Here is a 17,569-nt window from a genome sequence, read left to right on the forward strand (position 1 = left end):
TTCCTGCTCTGGCCGGCTCCGCTCGCAGCAGCACACGTGAGCAGGCCCGTGCAGATAATCGCAGGTTTTCCCCAGGAACCGTATCGCTATATTGCAAAAAGCACGATTCGATTGCTTCTGCGATATATCGTGCAGCCCTACTTTGCAGTTAGAAAAAATAAAAATAAAAAAGCCCTTACCTCGAAGACCTGCTGTGCCCATGTAAGCTGTCTCCTGATGGTATAGCTCTTTTTGTTGCTGAGTAAGAGGTAAATTGTGGCCTTTGCTGGTATATGTTGTGCAGTATCGGATAACTTGCTCATATGCACCTTTCATAAAGCAAATCTCTGGTTTATCCTATAAAAACAAAGACACACAATGATATAGCGGTTAAAGAGGATATACAGTGTCCGAAAAAACGGCAAGAACTGGCTTGGTTAAAAAAAAATAAAAAAAAAGGTCTCCTTGGTCCTAGGCCTGTGCCACTCTGCACAGTATTATTTACACACTTATTACCTTACAGGGACTATTTTTCTTAGTTTCCTTCAGACTATTGAGCAATATTGACAAGCCAATTTTCTCCCCCCTCTCAATAGTGTTAACTCTGTAATACAGTAGTTTTTAGACTAGCCATTTAGGGGACAATATTTGATGTTTCACCTTTTTAATGGCAGCTTTTTAAAAGAATATGTTACATCACTATGTGCATTACACTGCTGAGAACATGGCTTTTGCTAAAAGTTTAAGACAATGGGGTAACTGGATCAGAGACCAAAGCATGTATAGTCATGGGCAAAAGTTATGACACTGAGGCAGCAATTTGTCAGTGTTGTTGGATGTTTTAGTGGTATATTGAAGTTCTAAGTATTTCATCAAGAGGCTGAATGCTTCACTTGGCTATAACTATTGATCAGAAGGGATCTCAGCAGTAAGCTCCTGACCAATCTTAACTTTTGACCTTACTGTGAGACATGCCAAAAGTTATTTAAAATGATGGTAACACATTAAAAATGATATGTCAGCTTTTCATTTTAGTACTTTAACCTCTTCAGGACATAGGGCGTATGGATACGCCCTGCATCCCGAGTCCTTAAGGACGCAGGGCGTATCCATACGCCCGTGGGAATTCCGGTCCCCACCGCTAGCCGACCCCGGGTGCTGGGGACCCCGATCCCCGGCGTCCATGTTGGGATCGGGGCCCCAGGAGCAACGGCGGCGGCGAGGGACAGCCTGCGATGGAGCAGCAGCAGGAGGTGAGTTACAGCCTCCTGCTGTTGCTTAGCAACAGCTCCCAGCATGCAAAAAGGGCATGCTGGGAGCTGTAGTTATGCAACAGCAGGAGACAGACCACCACAACTCCCAGCATTCCCTTATGGGCATGCTGGGACTTATGGTTTTGCAACAGCTGGAGGCACATTTTTTCTATGGAAAAGTGTACCTTCAGCTGTTGTATAACTACAACTCCCAGCTTGCACAAACAGCTAAAAGGCATGCTGGGAGTTGTAGTGGTGCATCTGCTGGTTGCATAACTACAACTCCCAGCATGCCCGTTGGCTGTCGGTGACTGCTGAGAGTTGTAGTTTTGCAACAGCTGAAGGCACACTGGTTGTGAAACTTAGAGTTTTTTTTTACCTAACTCAGTGTTTCACGACCGGTGTGCCTCCAGCTGTTGCAAACTACAACTCCCAGCAGTCACCTTATACCATGCACCGTACATGCTGGGAGTTGTAGTTTTGCAACAGCTGGAGGCACACTGGTTTTGAAACACTGAGTAAGGTCACAAACTCCGTGATACATAACCAGTGTGCCTACAGCTGTTGCAAAACTAAAACTCTCAGCATGTACAGTCTGTCAGCGCATGCTGGGAGTTGTAGTTTTGCAACAGCTGGATGTCCCCCCCCAATGTGAACGTACAGGGTACACTCACATGGGCGGAGGCTTACAGTAAGTATCGGGCTGCAAGTTTGAGCTGCAGCAAATTTTCTGCAACAGCTCAAACTGCCAGCGAGAAACTACTGTGAACCCCCCGCCCAGGCGACTGTACCCTAAAAACACTACACTAACAAAACATAAAATAAAAAGTATAAAACACTACATATACACATACCCCTACACAGCCCCCCTCCCCTCCCCAATAAAAATGAAAAACGTCTGGTACGCCACGGTTTCCAAAACGGAGCCTCCAGCTGTTGCAAAACAACAACTCCCAGTATTGTCGGACAGCCGTTGACTGTCCAGGCATGCTGGGAGTTTTGCAACAGCTGGAGGCACCCTGTTTGGGAATCACTGGCGTAGAATACCCCTATGTCCACCCCTATGCAATCCCTAATTTAGGCCTCAAATGCGCATGGCGCTCTCACTTTGGAGCCCTGTCGTATTTCAAGGCAACAGTTAAGGGTCACATATGGGGTATCGCCGTACTCGGGAGAAATTGGGCTTCAAATTTTGGGGGGTATTTTCTGCTTTTACCCTTTTTAAAAATGTAAAGTTTTTGGGAAAAGAAGCATTTTAGGTAAAATTTTTTTTACATATGCAATAGTCGTGAAACGCCTGTGGGGTATTAAGGTTCACTTAACCCCTTGTTACATTCCCCGAGGGCTCCAGTTTCCAAAATGGTATGCCATGTGGGGTTTTTTTGCGGTCCTGGCACCATAGGGGCTTCCTAAATGCGGCATGCCCCCAGAGCAAAATTTGCTTTCAAAAAGCCAAATGTGACTCCTTCTCTTCTGAGACCTGTAGTGCGCCAGCAGAGCACTTCACACCCCCATATGGGGTGTTTTCTGAATCGGGAGAAATTGGGCTTCAAATTTTGGGGGGTATTTTCTGCTATTACCCTTTTTAAAAATGTAAAACTTTAGGGAAACCAAGCATTTTAGGTAAAAAATATTTTTATTTTTTTTACATATGCAAAAGTCGTGAATCACCTGTGGGGTATTAAGGTTCACTTTACCCGTTGTTACGTTCCCCGAGGGGTCTAGTTTCCAAAATGGTATGCCATGTGTTTTTTTTTGCTGTTCTGGCACCATAGGGGCTTCCTAAAGGTGACATGCCCCCCAAAAACCATTTGACGCTCCTTCCCTTCTGAGCCCTCTACTGCGCCCGCCGAACAATTAACATAGACATATGAGGTATGTGCTTACTCGAGAGAAATTGGGCTACAAATACAAGTAAAAATTTTGTCCTTTTTACCCCTTGCAAAAATTCAAAAATTGGGTCTACAAGAACATGCGAGTGTAAAAAATGAAGATTGTGAATTTTCGCCTTCACTTTGCTGCTATTCCTGTGAAACACCTAAAGGGTTAAAACGCTTACTGAATGTCATTTTGAATACTTTCGGGGGTGCAGTTTTTATAATGGGGTCATTTATGGGGTATTTCTAATATGAAGACCCTTCAAATCCACTTCAAACCTGAACTGGTCCCTGAAAAAAAGCGAGTTTCAAAATTTTGTGAAAAATTGGAAAATTGCTGCGGAACTTTGAAGCCCTCTGGTGTCTTCCAAAAGTAACAACTCATCAATTTTATGATGCAAATATAAAGTAGACATAGTGCATATGTGAATAAAAAAAAAATGATTTGGAATATCCATTTTCTTTACAAGCAGAGAGCTTCAAAGTTAGAAAAATGCAAAATTTTCAAATTTTTCATCAAATTTTGGGATTTTTCACCAAGAAAGGATGCAAGTTACCAAAAAATTTTACCACTACGTTAAAGTAGAATATGTCACGAAAAAACAATCTCGGAATCAGAATGATAACTAAAAGCATTCCAGAGTTATTAATGTTTAACCCCTTCCCGCTATTGGACGTATGCATACGTCCAGGCGAATTACACGTTCACGCAAATGGACGTATGCATACGTCCAAGCGATCTCCTGCTCTGCCGCGGGCAGCGCAGGAGATCGCGGGTGGGACTCAGCTGTCAATCACAGCCGGAGTCCCACCGCAGCTGCCGGGGCCGCGATTGCGCCGGTCCCGGCAGCATTAACCCCATAGATGCCGTGATCAGTTCTGATCACGGCATCTACGGTGTTTGCAGGGGGAGCGCTCTCCCCCTGCCCATCAATCGCGGCACCGCGATAAAATAAGGGGGATCGGGGGTGTCCAAGACACCCTCGATCCCCCTAGAAGAGATAGGAGTGAGGTGGCAGGGTTGCCACCCCTCCTATCCCTGCTATTGATCGGCGGAGCGGCCGACCAATAGCAGACTGGGGGCGGGGGGGTTAAAGTTCGGTTCCCCCTGCTATGCCCACCCATCGGTGTCCGGGCACAGCGGGGGGAACCGTGTAATAGCGGCGGCTGTGATTACTGCGGCGGTGGAGGTAAGTATGACGCCGCGTGTCCAGAGTCTGTTGCCTAGCAACATCTGCAGGGCGACAGTTTAGAGAGTGGTCTCTAAACTGTCGCCCTCCAGATGTTGCAAAACTACAACTCCCACCATGCCTTAACAGCTGTTTGCTGTCTTGGCATGCTGGGAGTTTTAGTTTTGCAAGATTTAGAGGGGTTCAGGCTGGAGATCACTGACAGTGGTCTCTAAACTGTAGCCCTCCAGATATTACAAAACTACAACTCCCAGCATGCCCAGACAGCAGTTTGCTGTCTTAGCATGCTGAGATTTGTAGTTTTGCAACATCTGGAGGGCCACAGTTTAGAGACCACTGTCAGTGATCTCCATACTGAACCCCTCTAAATCTTGCAAAACTACAACTCCCAGCATTCAGGAACAGCAAATGGCTGTCTCGGCATGCTGGGAGTTGTACTTGCGTGCCTCCAGCTGTTGCATAACTACATCTCCCAGCATTCCCTTTGGCAATCAGTACATGCTGGGAGTTGTAGTTTTGCAACAGCTGGAGGCACACTGGTTGGGAAATACAGAGTTAGGTAATAGGTTCTATTACCTAACTCAGTATTTTCCAACCAGTGTGCCTCCAGCTGTTGCAAAACTACAACTCCCAGCATGCACGTTCTGTCAGTGCATGCTGGGAGTTGTAGTTCCCCCCCCCCCCCCCCATGTGAAGTACAGGTTACATTCACACTGGCGACGGATTACAGTGAGTTCCCTGCTTCAAGTTTGAGCTGCAGCCGCAGCTCAAACTCCTAGCGGGAGACTCAGTGCAATCCGCCGTCAGTGTGAATGTAACCTAAAAACACTACACTACACTAACATAAAATAAAGAGTAAAACACTACATATACACACATACACTGCCCCCCCCCCCACCACCCCTTCCCCCCCAATAAAAATGAAAAACGTATCCTACAGCAGTGTTTCCAAAACGGAGCATCCAGCTGTTGCAAAACAAAAACTCCCAGCATTTCCGGACAGCCATTGACTGTCCAAGCATGCTGGGAGTTTAGCAACAGCTGGAGGCACCCTGTTTGAGAATCACTGGTGTAGAATACCCCTATGTCCACCCCTATGCAAATCCCTAATTTAGGCCTCAAATGCACATGGCGCTCTCTCACTTCGGAGCCCTGGCGTATTTCAAGGCAACAGTTTAGGGCCACATATGGGGTATCGCCGTACTCGGGAGAAATTGTCTAACAAATTTTGGGGGGCTTTTTCTCCTTTTACCCCTTATGAAAAGGTAAAGTTGGGGTCTACACCAGCATGTTAGTGTACAAAAATGTTTTTTTTTTTTACACTAACATACTGGTGTTGCCCCATACTTTAAAATTTCACAAGCGGTAAAAGAAAAAAAGCCTCCAAAATTTATAACGCAATTTCTCCTGAGGACGGAGATACCCCATATGTGGGCGCAAAGTGTTCTGGGGGCGCACAACAAGGCTCAGAAGGGAGAGTGCACCATGTAAATTTGAGGTCTAAATTGGTGATTTGCACAGGGGTGGCTGATTTTACAGCGGTTCTGACATAAGTGCAAAACAATAAATACCCACATGTGACCCCATTTTGGAAACTACACCCCTCACGGAATGTAACAAGGGGTACAGTGAGCATTTACACCCCACAGGTGTCTGAAAGATCTTTGAAACAGGGGTCTGTGAAAATGAAAAATAAAATTTTTAATTTGCACAGCCCACTGTTCCAAAGATCCGTCAAATGCCAGTGTGGTGTAAATTCTCCCTGCACCCCTTATTACCTTCCGTGAGGGGTGTAGTTTTAAAAATGGGGTCACATGTGGGGGGGTCCACTGTTCTGGCACCACGGGGGGGCTTTGGAAATGCACATGGCCAAATTCTCTCTCCAAAAGCTCAATGATGCTCCTTCTCTTCTGAGCATTGTAGTTCACCCCCAGTGCACTTCACGTCCACTTATTGGGTATTTCCATACTCAGAAGAGATGGGGTTACAAATTTTAGGGGGTATTTTCTGCTATTATCCCTTGTAAAAATGTAAAATTTGGGGGAAAACAAGCATTTTAGTGTAAAAAATTTTTTTTTTTTTACATATGCAAAAGTCATGAAACATCTGTGGGGTATTAAGGTTCACATTACCCCTTGTTACGTTCCCCAAGGGGTCTAGTTTCCAAAATGGTATGCCATGTGTTTTTTTTTTCTGTCCTGGCACCATAGGTGCTTCCTAAATGCGGCATGCCCCCAGAGCAAAATTTGCTTCCAAAAAGCCAAATGTGACTCCTTCTCTTCTGAGACCTGTAGTGCGCCAGCAGAGCACTTTTCATTCCCATATTGGGTGTTTTCTGAATCGGGAGAAATTGGGCTTCAAATTTTGGGGGGTATTTTCTGCTATTACCTCTTTTTTAAAAATGTAAAATTTTTGCTAAACCAAGCATTTTTGGTAGAAAAAAATTTTTTTTTTTTACATATGCAAAAGTCGTGAAACACCTGTGGGGTATTAAGGTTCACTTTATCCCTTGTTACGTTCCTCAAGGAGTCTAGTTTCCAAAATGGTATGCCATGTCGTTTTTTTTTGCTGTCCTGGCACCATAGGGGCTTCCTAAATGCGACATGCCCCCCGAGCAAAATTTGCTCTCAAAAAGCCAAATATGACTCCTTCTCTTCTGAGCATTGTAGTTCGCCCGTAATGCACTTCAGGTCAACTTATGGGGTACCTCCATACTCAGAAGACATGGGGATACAAATTATGGGGGGTATTTTCTGCTATTAACCCTTGCAAAAATGTGAAATTTGGGGGGAAACATTTTAGTGAAATTTTTTTTTTTTTTTACATATGCAAAAGTCATGAAACACCTGTGGGGTATTAAGGCTCACTTAATTCCTTGTTACGTTCCTCAAGGGGTCTAGTTTCCAAAATGGTATGCCATGTTTTTTTTTTTGCTGTTTTGGCACCATAGGGGCTTCCTAAATGCAACATGCCCCCAAAAAACCATTTCAGAAAAACGTACTCTCCAAAATCCCCTTGTCGCTCCTTCGCTTCTGAGCCCTCTACTGCGCCCGCCGAACAATTTACATAGACATATGAGGTATGTGCTTACTCGAGAGAAATTGGGCTACAAATTCAAGTATAAATTTTCTCCTTTTTACCCCTTGTAAAAATTCAAAAATTGGGTCTACAAGAACATGCAAGTGTAAAAAAATGAAGATTTTGAATTTTCTCCTTCACTTTGCTGCTTTTCCTGTGAAACACCTAAAGGGTTAAAACGCTTACTGAATGTCATTTTGAATACTTTGGGGGGTGCAGTTTTTATATTGGGGTCTTTTATGGGGTATTTCTAATATGAAGACCCTTCAAATCCCCTTCAAACCTGAACTGGTCCATGAAAAATAGCGAGTTTGAAAATTTTGTGAAAAATTGTAAAATTGCTGCTGAACTTTGAAGCCCTCTGGTGTCTTGCAAAAGTAAAAACTCATAAATTTTATGATGAAAATATAAAGTAGACATATTGTATATGTGAATCCAAAAAAAAAAAATATTTGGAATATCCATTTTCCTTACAAGCAGAGAGCTTCAAAGTTAGAAAAATGCAAAATTTTCAATTTTTTCATAAAATTTTGGGATTTTTCACCAAGAAAGGATGCAAGTTACCACAAAAATTTACCACTATGTTAAAGTAGAATATGTCACGAAAAAACAATCTCGGAATCAGATTGATAAGTAAAAGCATTCCAGAGTTATTAATGTTTAAAGTGACAGTGGTCAGATGTGCAAAAAAGGGCTGCGTCCTAGAGGTGAAAATGGGCTGTGTCCTTAAGGGGTTAAAGTGACAGTGGTCAGATTTGCAAAAAATGGCCGAGTCCTTAAGGTGAAAAAGGGCTCGGTCCTTAAGGGGTTAACTCTTCAAAACTTGATTTGTAATTTATGGAAACAAAAATATGATGTAGTAGCTAGCAAAGTAATATTGTGCTTGGTTTGAGGACATCATATTTCATGTTTTACTAGCTTTATTTTAAGGCATTTCTGCAAATCTGGGAAAAAAACACAAACCTGCTGAGTTCTGTGCACACACTTTACAGCCATCCACTTCTGTTCTGAGCTGAACGGATATTCTGTCTTCCGCATATAGTCATGCCGGAGCCCCTCAAGACCCATCTACAAGTAAGAACTCCATTAAGCTTATGGCTTTAATATACAATGACAACACATTTCTAATTAGATTTGTGTATTTCATAGTTCCGTACTTGCAGGTCTGAGGTACAATTTGTTTAATTAAATGCTGATTTAGCAGGGTAATGCCACATAAAAGCTTCACAGGACAGGCTGCATTATTCTTTATGAGACAGGTTCAATAAAAAAAATTAATAATAATAATAATAATAATAATAATATATATATTTTTTTTTTTTTTAACATAAAAGTGCATTAAGAGGACACTGACTTTAAACATTACAGAACAATACATTATATAAATTCTATCTTTGGCCACTAGGGGGCAACCATTTCCTTTGCAGTGTTAAAAGGACTGTCTTCTAACAAATTACTAACCATAAACCCCAATTACATTACCTACAATAGATTAATAGAGCCAGATTTAAGGTTTAGTATATGTTATTACAGAGATACTAGTGATGGTGCCAAAATAAATATCTCCCACCCTAACACCCAACCTGAAGAACTTGCTTAGCTTCATGTCAGGTTTATTTTGACCACTACCAGTGAAATATTTCTAGTCTAGTACATCTACAGCATGTGATATGTAAGGGGCCAAACCTGCCATTTGAGTAAGAAAATGAACACATACAAATCTTACATAGGAGGTCATAGCAAATGCTACCCAGAGAACAAAATACTTTCAATAATACAGAGAGGCACATAAGGTAAAGAACTTTCCAACAAACGTTTCCTTGTAGTAAGAAAATACCACACGCCACATTATGGAAATATATTTCCCTTTCCCGACCTTGTTGCTGGATCTTTTACAGAAATCAGCCAAGATCACCTTTTGAACACTTCCAGTGTCTCTATGCTACTATCCAACTTTTCATCCATTATCTGGCATAGGGCATGAATGCCAGTTTTCTGCCACCCTAAATGAATGCTTTTGGTGATCATATCAACTATAATTATTTGCAAATAAACTGTATTTACAGATAATACTCAGCCTCAATAGATATGTCTGAGAGACAGGATGGTACTTTGCTTAAAGGGGTACTCCACTGCCCCAGCGTTTGGAACATTCTGTTCCAAAGGCAGGGTGCGGGCTGCACGGGTCGAGAAATCACAGCCATGCCCCCTCAATGCAAGTCTATGGGAGGGGGCATGGCATACATAGACTAGACCTTCCATAGACTTGCATTGAGGGGGCGAGGAGTCACGAGGGGTGTGGTCGTGGTGTCATGACCCCTGCAGACCCGGCCTTCAGAATAAAATGTTCAGAATGCTGTTCAGCAGCACACAGTCGCTGTGTACTACAGCCAAAATTGCACTCTCAATCTCACTACCTTACCTACAACAAAATGTTCAGAACGCTGGGGCATTAGAGTACCCCTTTAAACAGATAAGTGTCAAAACAAAGTAATCAAGAATGAGTTTTAGGACAGTATAAAAGCTAGTTACTGGAAACAACATACAGGCAGAAAACAAAAAGCATACAGGGCCTGATAGGTGCCAACTTATCAAAAATTCTGGATGGTCAAAACTTAAAAAGGTAGACAACCTAACTAGGAAAGCCCAAAATAACGTTAACAGAATTCTGCTGAATCGTGAGAATACCGTTACACAGTATATACTGTGTTGAGGGCTGGACTGCCTCCTACCTCCCATCCCTGACAGTCAACCAGAAGCCAAGCCCTGTTACCACGCCTGGCACCTGCACACAATTTATATGCACATCCCAGGAACAGGATTGGAAAACAGAGCTGTGCTTTCAGCTGACTGCATATCAGGAATGGGAGTGGGAGCGAGGAGGCGTTCCAGTCCAACATTTTAGGGTCTAGAAAATGCCTCTTTGGATCTATGCAACAGAGATTTTCTGGGTTATGGAAGCAGAGACATATATGGAAGGTACCATGTGTCTCCTTGTCTTTACAGCTATAAACAGTGTCAGCCATTTGGAATGTGAATTGAAGAACAGATTTCCTTTATTGTAGACTATTTTATAATGTGTCACTGATCAGGTTCCACTGATGCCAAGTAAAATAAAACTTTTACTGTAGATGTATTCACATCATCTCATTACCTTCATAGAAAGAGCTATTAAAGCCCCTTCGGTCGGCTTGCCCATTAAGGTGTTATTTCTGATTTCTGCGTCATTGCAAACACATCCTGCCTGTAAGGAAATAAAATATTAAAATATGCATACCTATAGTATATACTAAAAACTTTACATATTAGATTGACACTGCACGTAGAGCTGGCCACACAACCTGGCTAACCATCTAATGTGTATGGTCTTTTAAATCTTCCCCAATGGAAGAATTTTATTAAACTCTCCACATTACATATGGCCAGCAATGCATAACTAAGCTTCTATAATGTATCAGGAGGGATATTTTTCCTCTCAGCAGGTGTCTGGGGTAAAGAATAGGATGTTGATATCCAATTGCTGGAATAGTCTGCATGATCTGTGTGAATGTGATTGACAGTGCTGTAAGGAGATTAGCTCGACTCTGGAGCCTCAGGCTTTAGGCCTATAACCTCTAGTGCCAATAACATGGTGCTTTATATAGAAAAATAGGTTCTCCAGTATTAAATAAAGAATTTCATAAATCACAATGAAGACAGGGGAAAACCTTAGGGAATACCATTTCCTATATCATCAGATGTTCACAAAAGATCGCCATTACTTGCAGCGTTTACTTAACCTTGGTTGCACTGACTTAGAAGAGAATAATAGGCAGCACAAATACAAGTATTGACTCCACTAAATGTATATGGATGTACAGTTACTGCCTCCTGGACTGTTCACACATATTGACAGAAAGGTTACTCCTGTGATCCATGTGTTCAGCCTTAATGAATAAAAGCTGATGTAGAACAGGAACTGAAAAGCAATTGACCTAGTCTTCAGATACAGCAGATCTCCTCCTCCTCCCCCCTCCTCCCGTGTTTGCACAGGCAGAGATCAAACATAAAAAATACATTCACTATACGGAAGGCCATAGTGTTAAATGTTTTACAAGATGCAGTGTAGTATAAATAGTTCTATATAACGGATGAGGGTCAGACCTGTGCCCGAGTATTAATGAGCCTGCCAACATTGCACAGGACACAAGTAACACTTACTTCCACCACTCTGCTTATTGATAAGTTGCAGAAGCCATGAATAATGTCGCCATCGACTGTCACTTCACCAAAACGATTATAGCCAACACCAGAAACCTAGATTAAGGAATGAGATAGCAAGGCTATTGAACTGTGTACACAGTAGATTTGAAGCAGTCCTGAACAGAAATGCAATCACAGAATTGGATGTTGCTTTACACCCTGCAATCCTGGTCTTCCATGGCCACTTATGGCACCAACATTTATTCCAGAACTACAAGACACCACATTAGACTTAATGGTTAAAGAGACCTTTTATAAGGGTACTAGCTGAGTACCCGGCATTGCCCGCTTTTTCTTTCCTGATCCTTGTTGTGGGGGAAAATCAACAGAGGAAGCTTTTGACTTCATATCCTGTCCTCATATATTGTTGTATATAGGGGAAAAAAGTGGAGGTGGCGCCGGGTGCGGTGTAGGTCTCTTAGCCGGTGTAGATAGGTACCCGGGTAGGTGGTAGCGTATCCTTTGCCGGTGATGGCAGCTTGGTATGCAGGCCTGCAGCGTGTGGACAGAGCCCAGGGGTGAGTTTGTATGGAGAATGCAGAAATATAGGAAAAAAGCTGCGATGGCGCTCCCAAGGAAGTAACCCGAAGTCGTGGGTATTGGTATGAATAAATAAATAAATACATAATTTTTTACAGCATAAAGAAATCAGAGAAAATAAATGGATAAAGCAAGGGGACACCGAGGACAAGCGGGGCTCTGGGCACCGAGAAGAAGCGGGGCTCGTGTCCATTTAAAGTGTTATATAACCTTCCTCCTTATTCCTAATAGATCTATATCTGAGCAGATCTTTATTTCAAGAGAATCAACTGCAGACAGAGATGGTGGAGAGCAGCAAGCAGATGTTTCATCTCAGTGAAGGTGAGCATCAGAAATTTTTACAACAGAAAAAACTAAAAAGCTGGTTTATAAAAAAAAAAAGTATGCAATAGGAAACCCTGATTCCAAATTCTCTCTAAATGTTGCTAGTTTTGAATCTTTTACAACCTGACTGATCTTGGGTTACAATTATTTTTTGTACAGTTGTATTACCTGGCTTTCAAACTTTGTAAACTTTTATATATTTAACTTTTTTACACTTCTTTAAGGCAAAAAGAAAGCTGTGGCATGTGACAGGTTCAAATACACAGAATATGACAGCAACATACCTCTGCGTGAATTCCATCTGAAGTAAATATGTGTGTCACAGTCATCTCATTTTTGGTTAGTGTCCCAGTTTTATCAGAACAGATAACATTACAGCAGCCTGCGAACATAAAAGGATGTAAGGCATGTCTCAGCATCTCCTAGCACATCAAGAAAGGGTATACTGAATATTGTAACTCTGAACATAGATTAGCATAATAGGTTTACTTTGCAGTATATTAACCCCTTAAAGGCCAGGCCAATTTTCACTTTGGCACTTTCGTTTTTTCCTCCTCCCCTTCTAAAAATCATAACACTCAATTTTGCACCTACAGACCCATATAAGGGCCTGTATGTGTACTTTGTAATGACATCAATACTTTATTAACAAAATCTATGGCAAAACCAAAGAAAATATGGTTGTAACTTTTGGGGGCTTCTGTTTCTACACAGTGCAATTTTCAGTAGGTCCATATGGTCACAAGGATACCCAATTTATGTAGGTTTTATTTTATTTTACTAGTTAAAAAAAATTATAACTACATGCACCAAAATTAGTATGTGTAAAATACTGATACCCCTAAAACCTTAAAAATTTTTCCTCATACGGGGATGTATTAGGTCTCATTTTCTGCGCCGTGATCTGTCGTTTTTATCGGTATAATTTTTATTTTGATGGGACTTTTCGATCTTTTTTTTTTGTATGTGAAGTGATCAAAAATGCAGTTTTGGACTTTGGTGTTTTATGTGTACGCCATCGACTGTGCAGTTTAACTAACCTTTTATTTTAGTAGTTCGGACATTTACGCACGCAGCGGTATCACATATGATTATAGTTTTTATGATTTTTTTTTTTAAATGGGAAAGGGGGTGATTCAAACTTATTAGGGGAAGGGCTTATTCACATTTATTAACTTTAAAGCGTACCCGTCAGATCCACCAAAAATAGTATTTTTTTTATATATCACTCAGTACCAAATCCTGACCATGTACATCTGATTTTTTATGTGTCTAGCACCTTTATTTATTTTTTATTACACTTAATTTAGCTCACTAGTCTGAATTCCTCTCAGAGGGAGAGGGCGTGGCCTCACTGTGCAGGTCTCCGCCCCCCCACAACTCCCAGCTTGTCCTCACTGACAGTAGCGGGACACAAACTGACAGTGGGAGGATTTTTCCTCCAGGTATGAGCCCCGCACTCACAGCTGTCAATCAAGGAAGTGTCTCCATGACGCATGGACACAGCAGGACTGTTATGTGTCCAAGCTGGGGGGGGGGGGGGGTGGGGGGGGGAAGAGAGTTGCTTGACTGGCTTTTTCAGTTTGAAATACTGAAAATTTTCTAATGAAAGCAATTGCATGGTTTTGCATGCTTTACAACATATCGAAAGTTTTTGTATCTGACAGTGCCCATTTAATTTTAATTCTCTTTTTACTTACATTTTTTCAGCTTTTATTTACACCCATAGGGGGCTAAACTATGCAATCTTTAGATTGCATACACTGATCACTGATACACTGATGTTGCTCCAAAGAACAGCATTGATCAGTGTTATCAGTGCTCTGCTGCTCCAGCCTGCAAAGCCTGGCTGTGGACATCAGAGCACCAATCGGACAGTGAGGAGGCACGTAAGGGCTCTGCCACTGTCCTCAGCTGATCAGGACATCGCAATTTCACCATGATAATCCCGATCAGCTCTGCTGATATGCATTCCCCCCCCCCCCCCCCCATTTCAGATGCCACGATCAACTTTGATTCTAAAGAGTCTAAAGAGTTAATTCCAGGCATGAGCCCAATCACCCCTGGGTCCTGGCTGCTGATAGCAGTATGAAGCATGTTCAGCTCTTAATCTTGCTTCAAACAGTGGTAACGGGATCAGGACATACAGGTGTGCCCTGCATCCTTAAAAGGGGTATTCCATGAAAAAAAAAATTCATATCAACTGGCTCCAGAAAGTTAAACAGATTTGTAAATTTCTTCTACTAAAAAAATCTGTTTAACTTTCTAGAGCCAGTTGATATGAAAAAAAAAAAAAAATAACTAAAGTAGCATCTGCTTTTATTATCCAATCCATTAGGATCAACACCTGATTTTGCCTTCAAAGCAGCAGCAAAACCTGCATCCTGCTTTCTCAGCAAAGAGAAAAAATAAAAATAAACACACACACAAACCTCAACCAAGTAACAACTAAACAGCTTATTTGCTTATGTCTTATTAATATGTCTTCAAATTATCCTAGTCTATCATCTATACAAACATTCCCTATTATACATGTTTGCCAGTAGTTTAGTACTTAAGCTCTAAAATAAAAAGCAATGAGGTGGCTAAAGTAATACGTTCAGAAAGAAAAAGTGAACTGTAGATTGGATAATGACTTCATCTTTTTAGGTGTCTGAAATACAATGGATCCGCTCAGTAGCACAATGGTATAATTACATGTCGCCGACTGATATAAGATCAGCTGTGCTAGATAAAAAGACCATTACACCTAGACAAGTTTACATAAAGGCGCTGGCTTCTTTTCTAATGCACCATCAAGCCTCTTAACTATCTGTTTGCAGACAACATGCCAAAGTGCTTACATTTCCAACCATCAAAGTTTTGCAAAGCAGCAACCACTGGGTAGTAAGGGCTCCAAATGGTAAATATAGTATAGGAGCTTATTGTAACACACAATTTGTATACAATCTCAAAGCCATTTGGCACATAGCAGCTATTCAATGACAAATAAATCATACAATATAATGTGCAATTCTACAGCTTGTATAGGGGGAAGCTCCAAATGTTGTCATAATGCTCTACAGGCTGTAAACAGTTCTGGACCTGACAAGTCCTGTCCAGTTAACCATTCCAAACTAAGAGTTATAGATTCCCACTAGAGAGTTAAAAATGGTTATAAAAATGGTTATTTTTAACCATAATAATTATATTATAGACACAGAGGTATAAAACAAAAGGCAACCACTACACTCTGGTGCAACAAAACCTTCTGTATATTTCAGGACATCTTGCCTCACTAGTTGGGACAGCTTTAAAGGGGTACCCTGCCCCAACACATTCAAAGGATAGGGGACATCCAAAAGGATAGGGGATAAGATGTCTGATCGCGAGGGGCCCGCCACTGTAACCCCCCACGAACTCCTTGCAGCACCCAACATTCGTTTAGAACGCAGACTGTGGCACCAGATGCGCGTGGCGTCACGCTCACGACCCCTCAATGAAAGATTATGGGAGGGGGCGTAACAGCCATCATGCCCCCTCCCATAGACTTGCATTGAGAGGGCGTGATGTCATGAGGGTGCGTGGCTGTGACCTCAGCACAATGCACCGGATGACTGCGGTGCAGCAGAAGAGATCACGTGGGGTCCCAGCAATTAGACATCTTATCTACTATCCTTTGGATAGGGGATAAGATGTCTAGGGATGGAGTACCCATTTAACCCAAATTTAACCCCTTAAGGACATAGCGTTTTTCCCCACTTTCGTTTTTTCCTCCTGACCTTTCAAATATCATAACTCAATTTTGCACCTAAAAATCCATATGATGGCTTATTTTTTGCACCACAAATTCTACTTTGTAATGACATCAGTCACTTTACCCAAAAATCTACGTAAAAAATAATTGTACAACAAAAAGGAAGAAAAAAATGCCATTTTGTAACTTTAGGGGGCTTCTGTTTTGTACTCCGTACATTATTATTTGGTAAAAATGACACCTTATCTTTATTCTGTAGGTCCATACGATTAAATTGTTACCCTACTTATATAGGTTTGATTTTGTCGTACTTCTGGAAAAAAAATCATAACTACATGCAGGAAAATGTATATGTTTAAAATGGTCATCTTCTGACCCCTATAACTTTTTATTTTTCCGCGTACGGGGCGGTATGAGGGCTAATTTTTAGCGCTGTGATCTGAAGTTTTATCGGTACCATTTTTGTTTTGATCAGACTTTTTGATCGCTTTAAATTTTTTTTTATGTTCTAAAAAGTTACCAAAAATATTCTATTTTGCACTTTTTGCGCATACGCCATTGATTGTGCAGTTTAATGATAGATTTTTATATTAAAGAAGGTTAAATAGATTTGTAAATTACTTCTATTCAAAAATAGTTATCCTTCCAGTACTTAACTGCTGAATAATACAGAACTTCCTGTGGATCATACAACAGCTGATAAGTACTGGAAAGATTAAGATTTTTAAATAGAAGTAATTTACTAATCTGTAACTTTCTGCCACCAGTTTTCCACCGAAGTTTCCCTTTCACCCCTTAACGACCAAGGACGTACAGGTACGTCCTTGGTCCTGCTCCCGTGATATAACGCGGAGTTACACAGTAACCCCGCATCATATCACGGCGGGCCTGGCGTCATAGTGAAGCCGGGACCCGCCGCTAATAGCGCGCGGCGTCGCGCGCTATTAACCCTTTAGCCGCACGCTCAGAGCGGAGCCGCGCAGCTAAAAGTGAAAGTAAAAGCTGCCGGTTAACTCAGTGGGCTGTTCGGGATAGCCGCGGCGAAATCGCGGCATCCCGAACAGCTTACAGGACAGCCGGAGGGCCCCTACCTGCCTCCTCGCTGTCCGATCGCCGAATGACTGCTCAGTGCCTGAGATCCAGGCATGAGCAGTCAAGCGTCAGAATAATCGATCACTGGTTTTCCTATGAGAAACCAGTGATCAATGATAAAGATCAGTATGTGCAGTGTTATAGGTCCCTATGGGAGGTATAACACTGCAAAAAAAATAAAAAAAGTGGAAAAAAAAAAAAAGTGAATGAATATCATTTAAAAAAAAAATTAGGATCAATAAGTCCTATCAATGCAAT

The 17,569-nt window shown here is 41.7% G+C and overlaps 1 protein-coding gene across 5 annotated transcripts in view; it reads right to left on the minus strand.

The window, feature by feature from the left end:
• ATP2C1 (ATPase secretory pathway Ca2+ transporting 1) overlaps positions 1-17,569 on the minus strand; it is a 165,532-nt gene that overhangs the window by 19,348 nt on the left and 128,615 nt on the right. For all 5 annotated transcript variants that reach the window (XR_008844057.1, XM_056520659.1, XM_056520660.1 and 2 more), the window contains 5 exons: positions 12,768-12,865; positions 11,578-11,673; positions 10,532-10,621; positions 8,341-8,445; positions 180-336 (listed from right to left, as the gene is read on the minus strand). Coding sequence is in view for 4 of the 5 variants with exons in the window: in XM_056520659.1 (XP_056376634.1) it covers positions 180-336; positions 8,341-8,445; positions 10,532-10,621; positions 11,578-11,673; positions 12,768-12,865 (546 nt within the window). In the remaining variant the exon portion in view is untranslated. The remainder of the gene's footprint in view (positions 1-179; positions 337-8,340; positions 8,446-10,531; positions 10,622-11,577; positions 11,674-12,767; positions 12,866-17,569) is intronic.

Source organism: Hyla sarda, chromosome 5, assembly GCF_029499605.1.
Source record: "Hyla sarda isolate aHylSar1 chromosome 5, aHylSar1.hap1, whole genome shotgun sequence".
Taxonomy (NCBI): Eukaryota; Metazoa; Chordata; class Amphibia; order Anura; family Hylidae; genus Hyla; species Hyla sarda.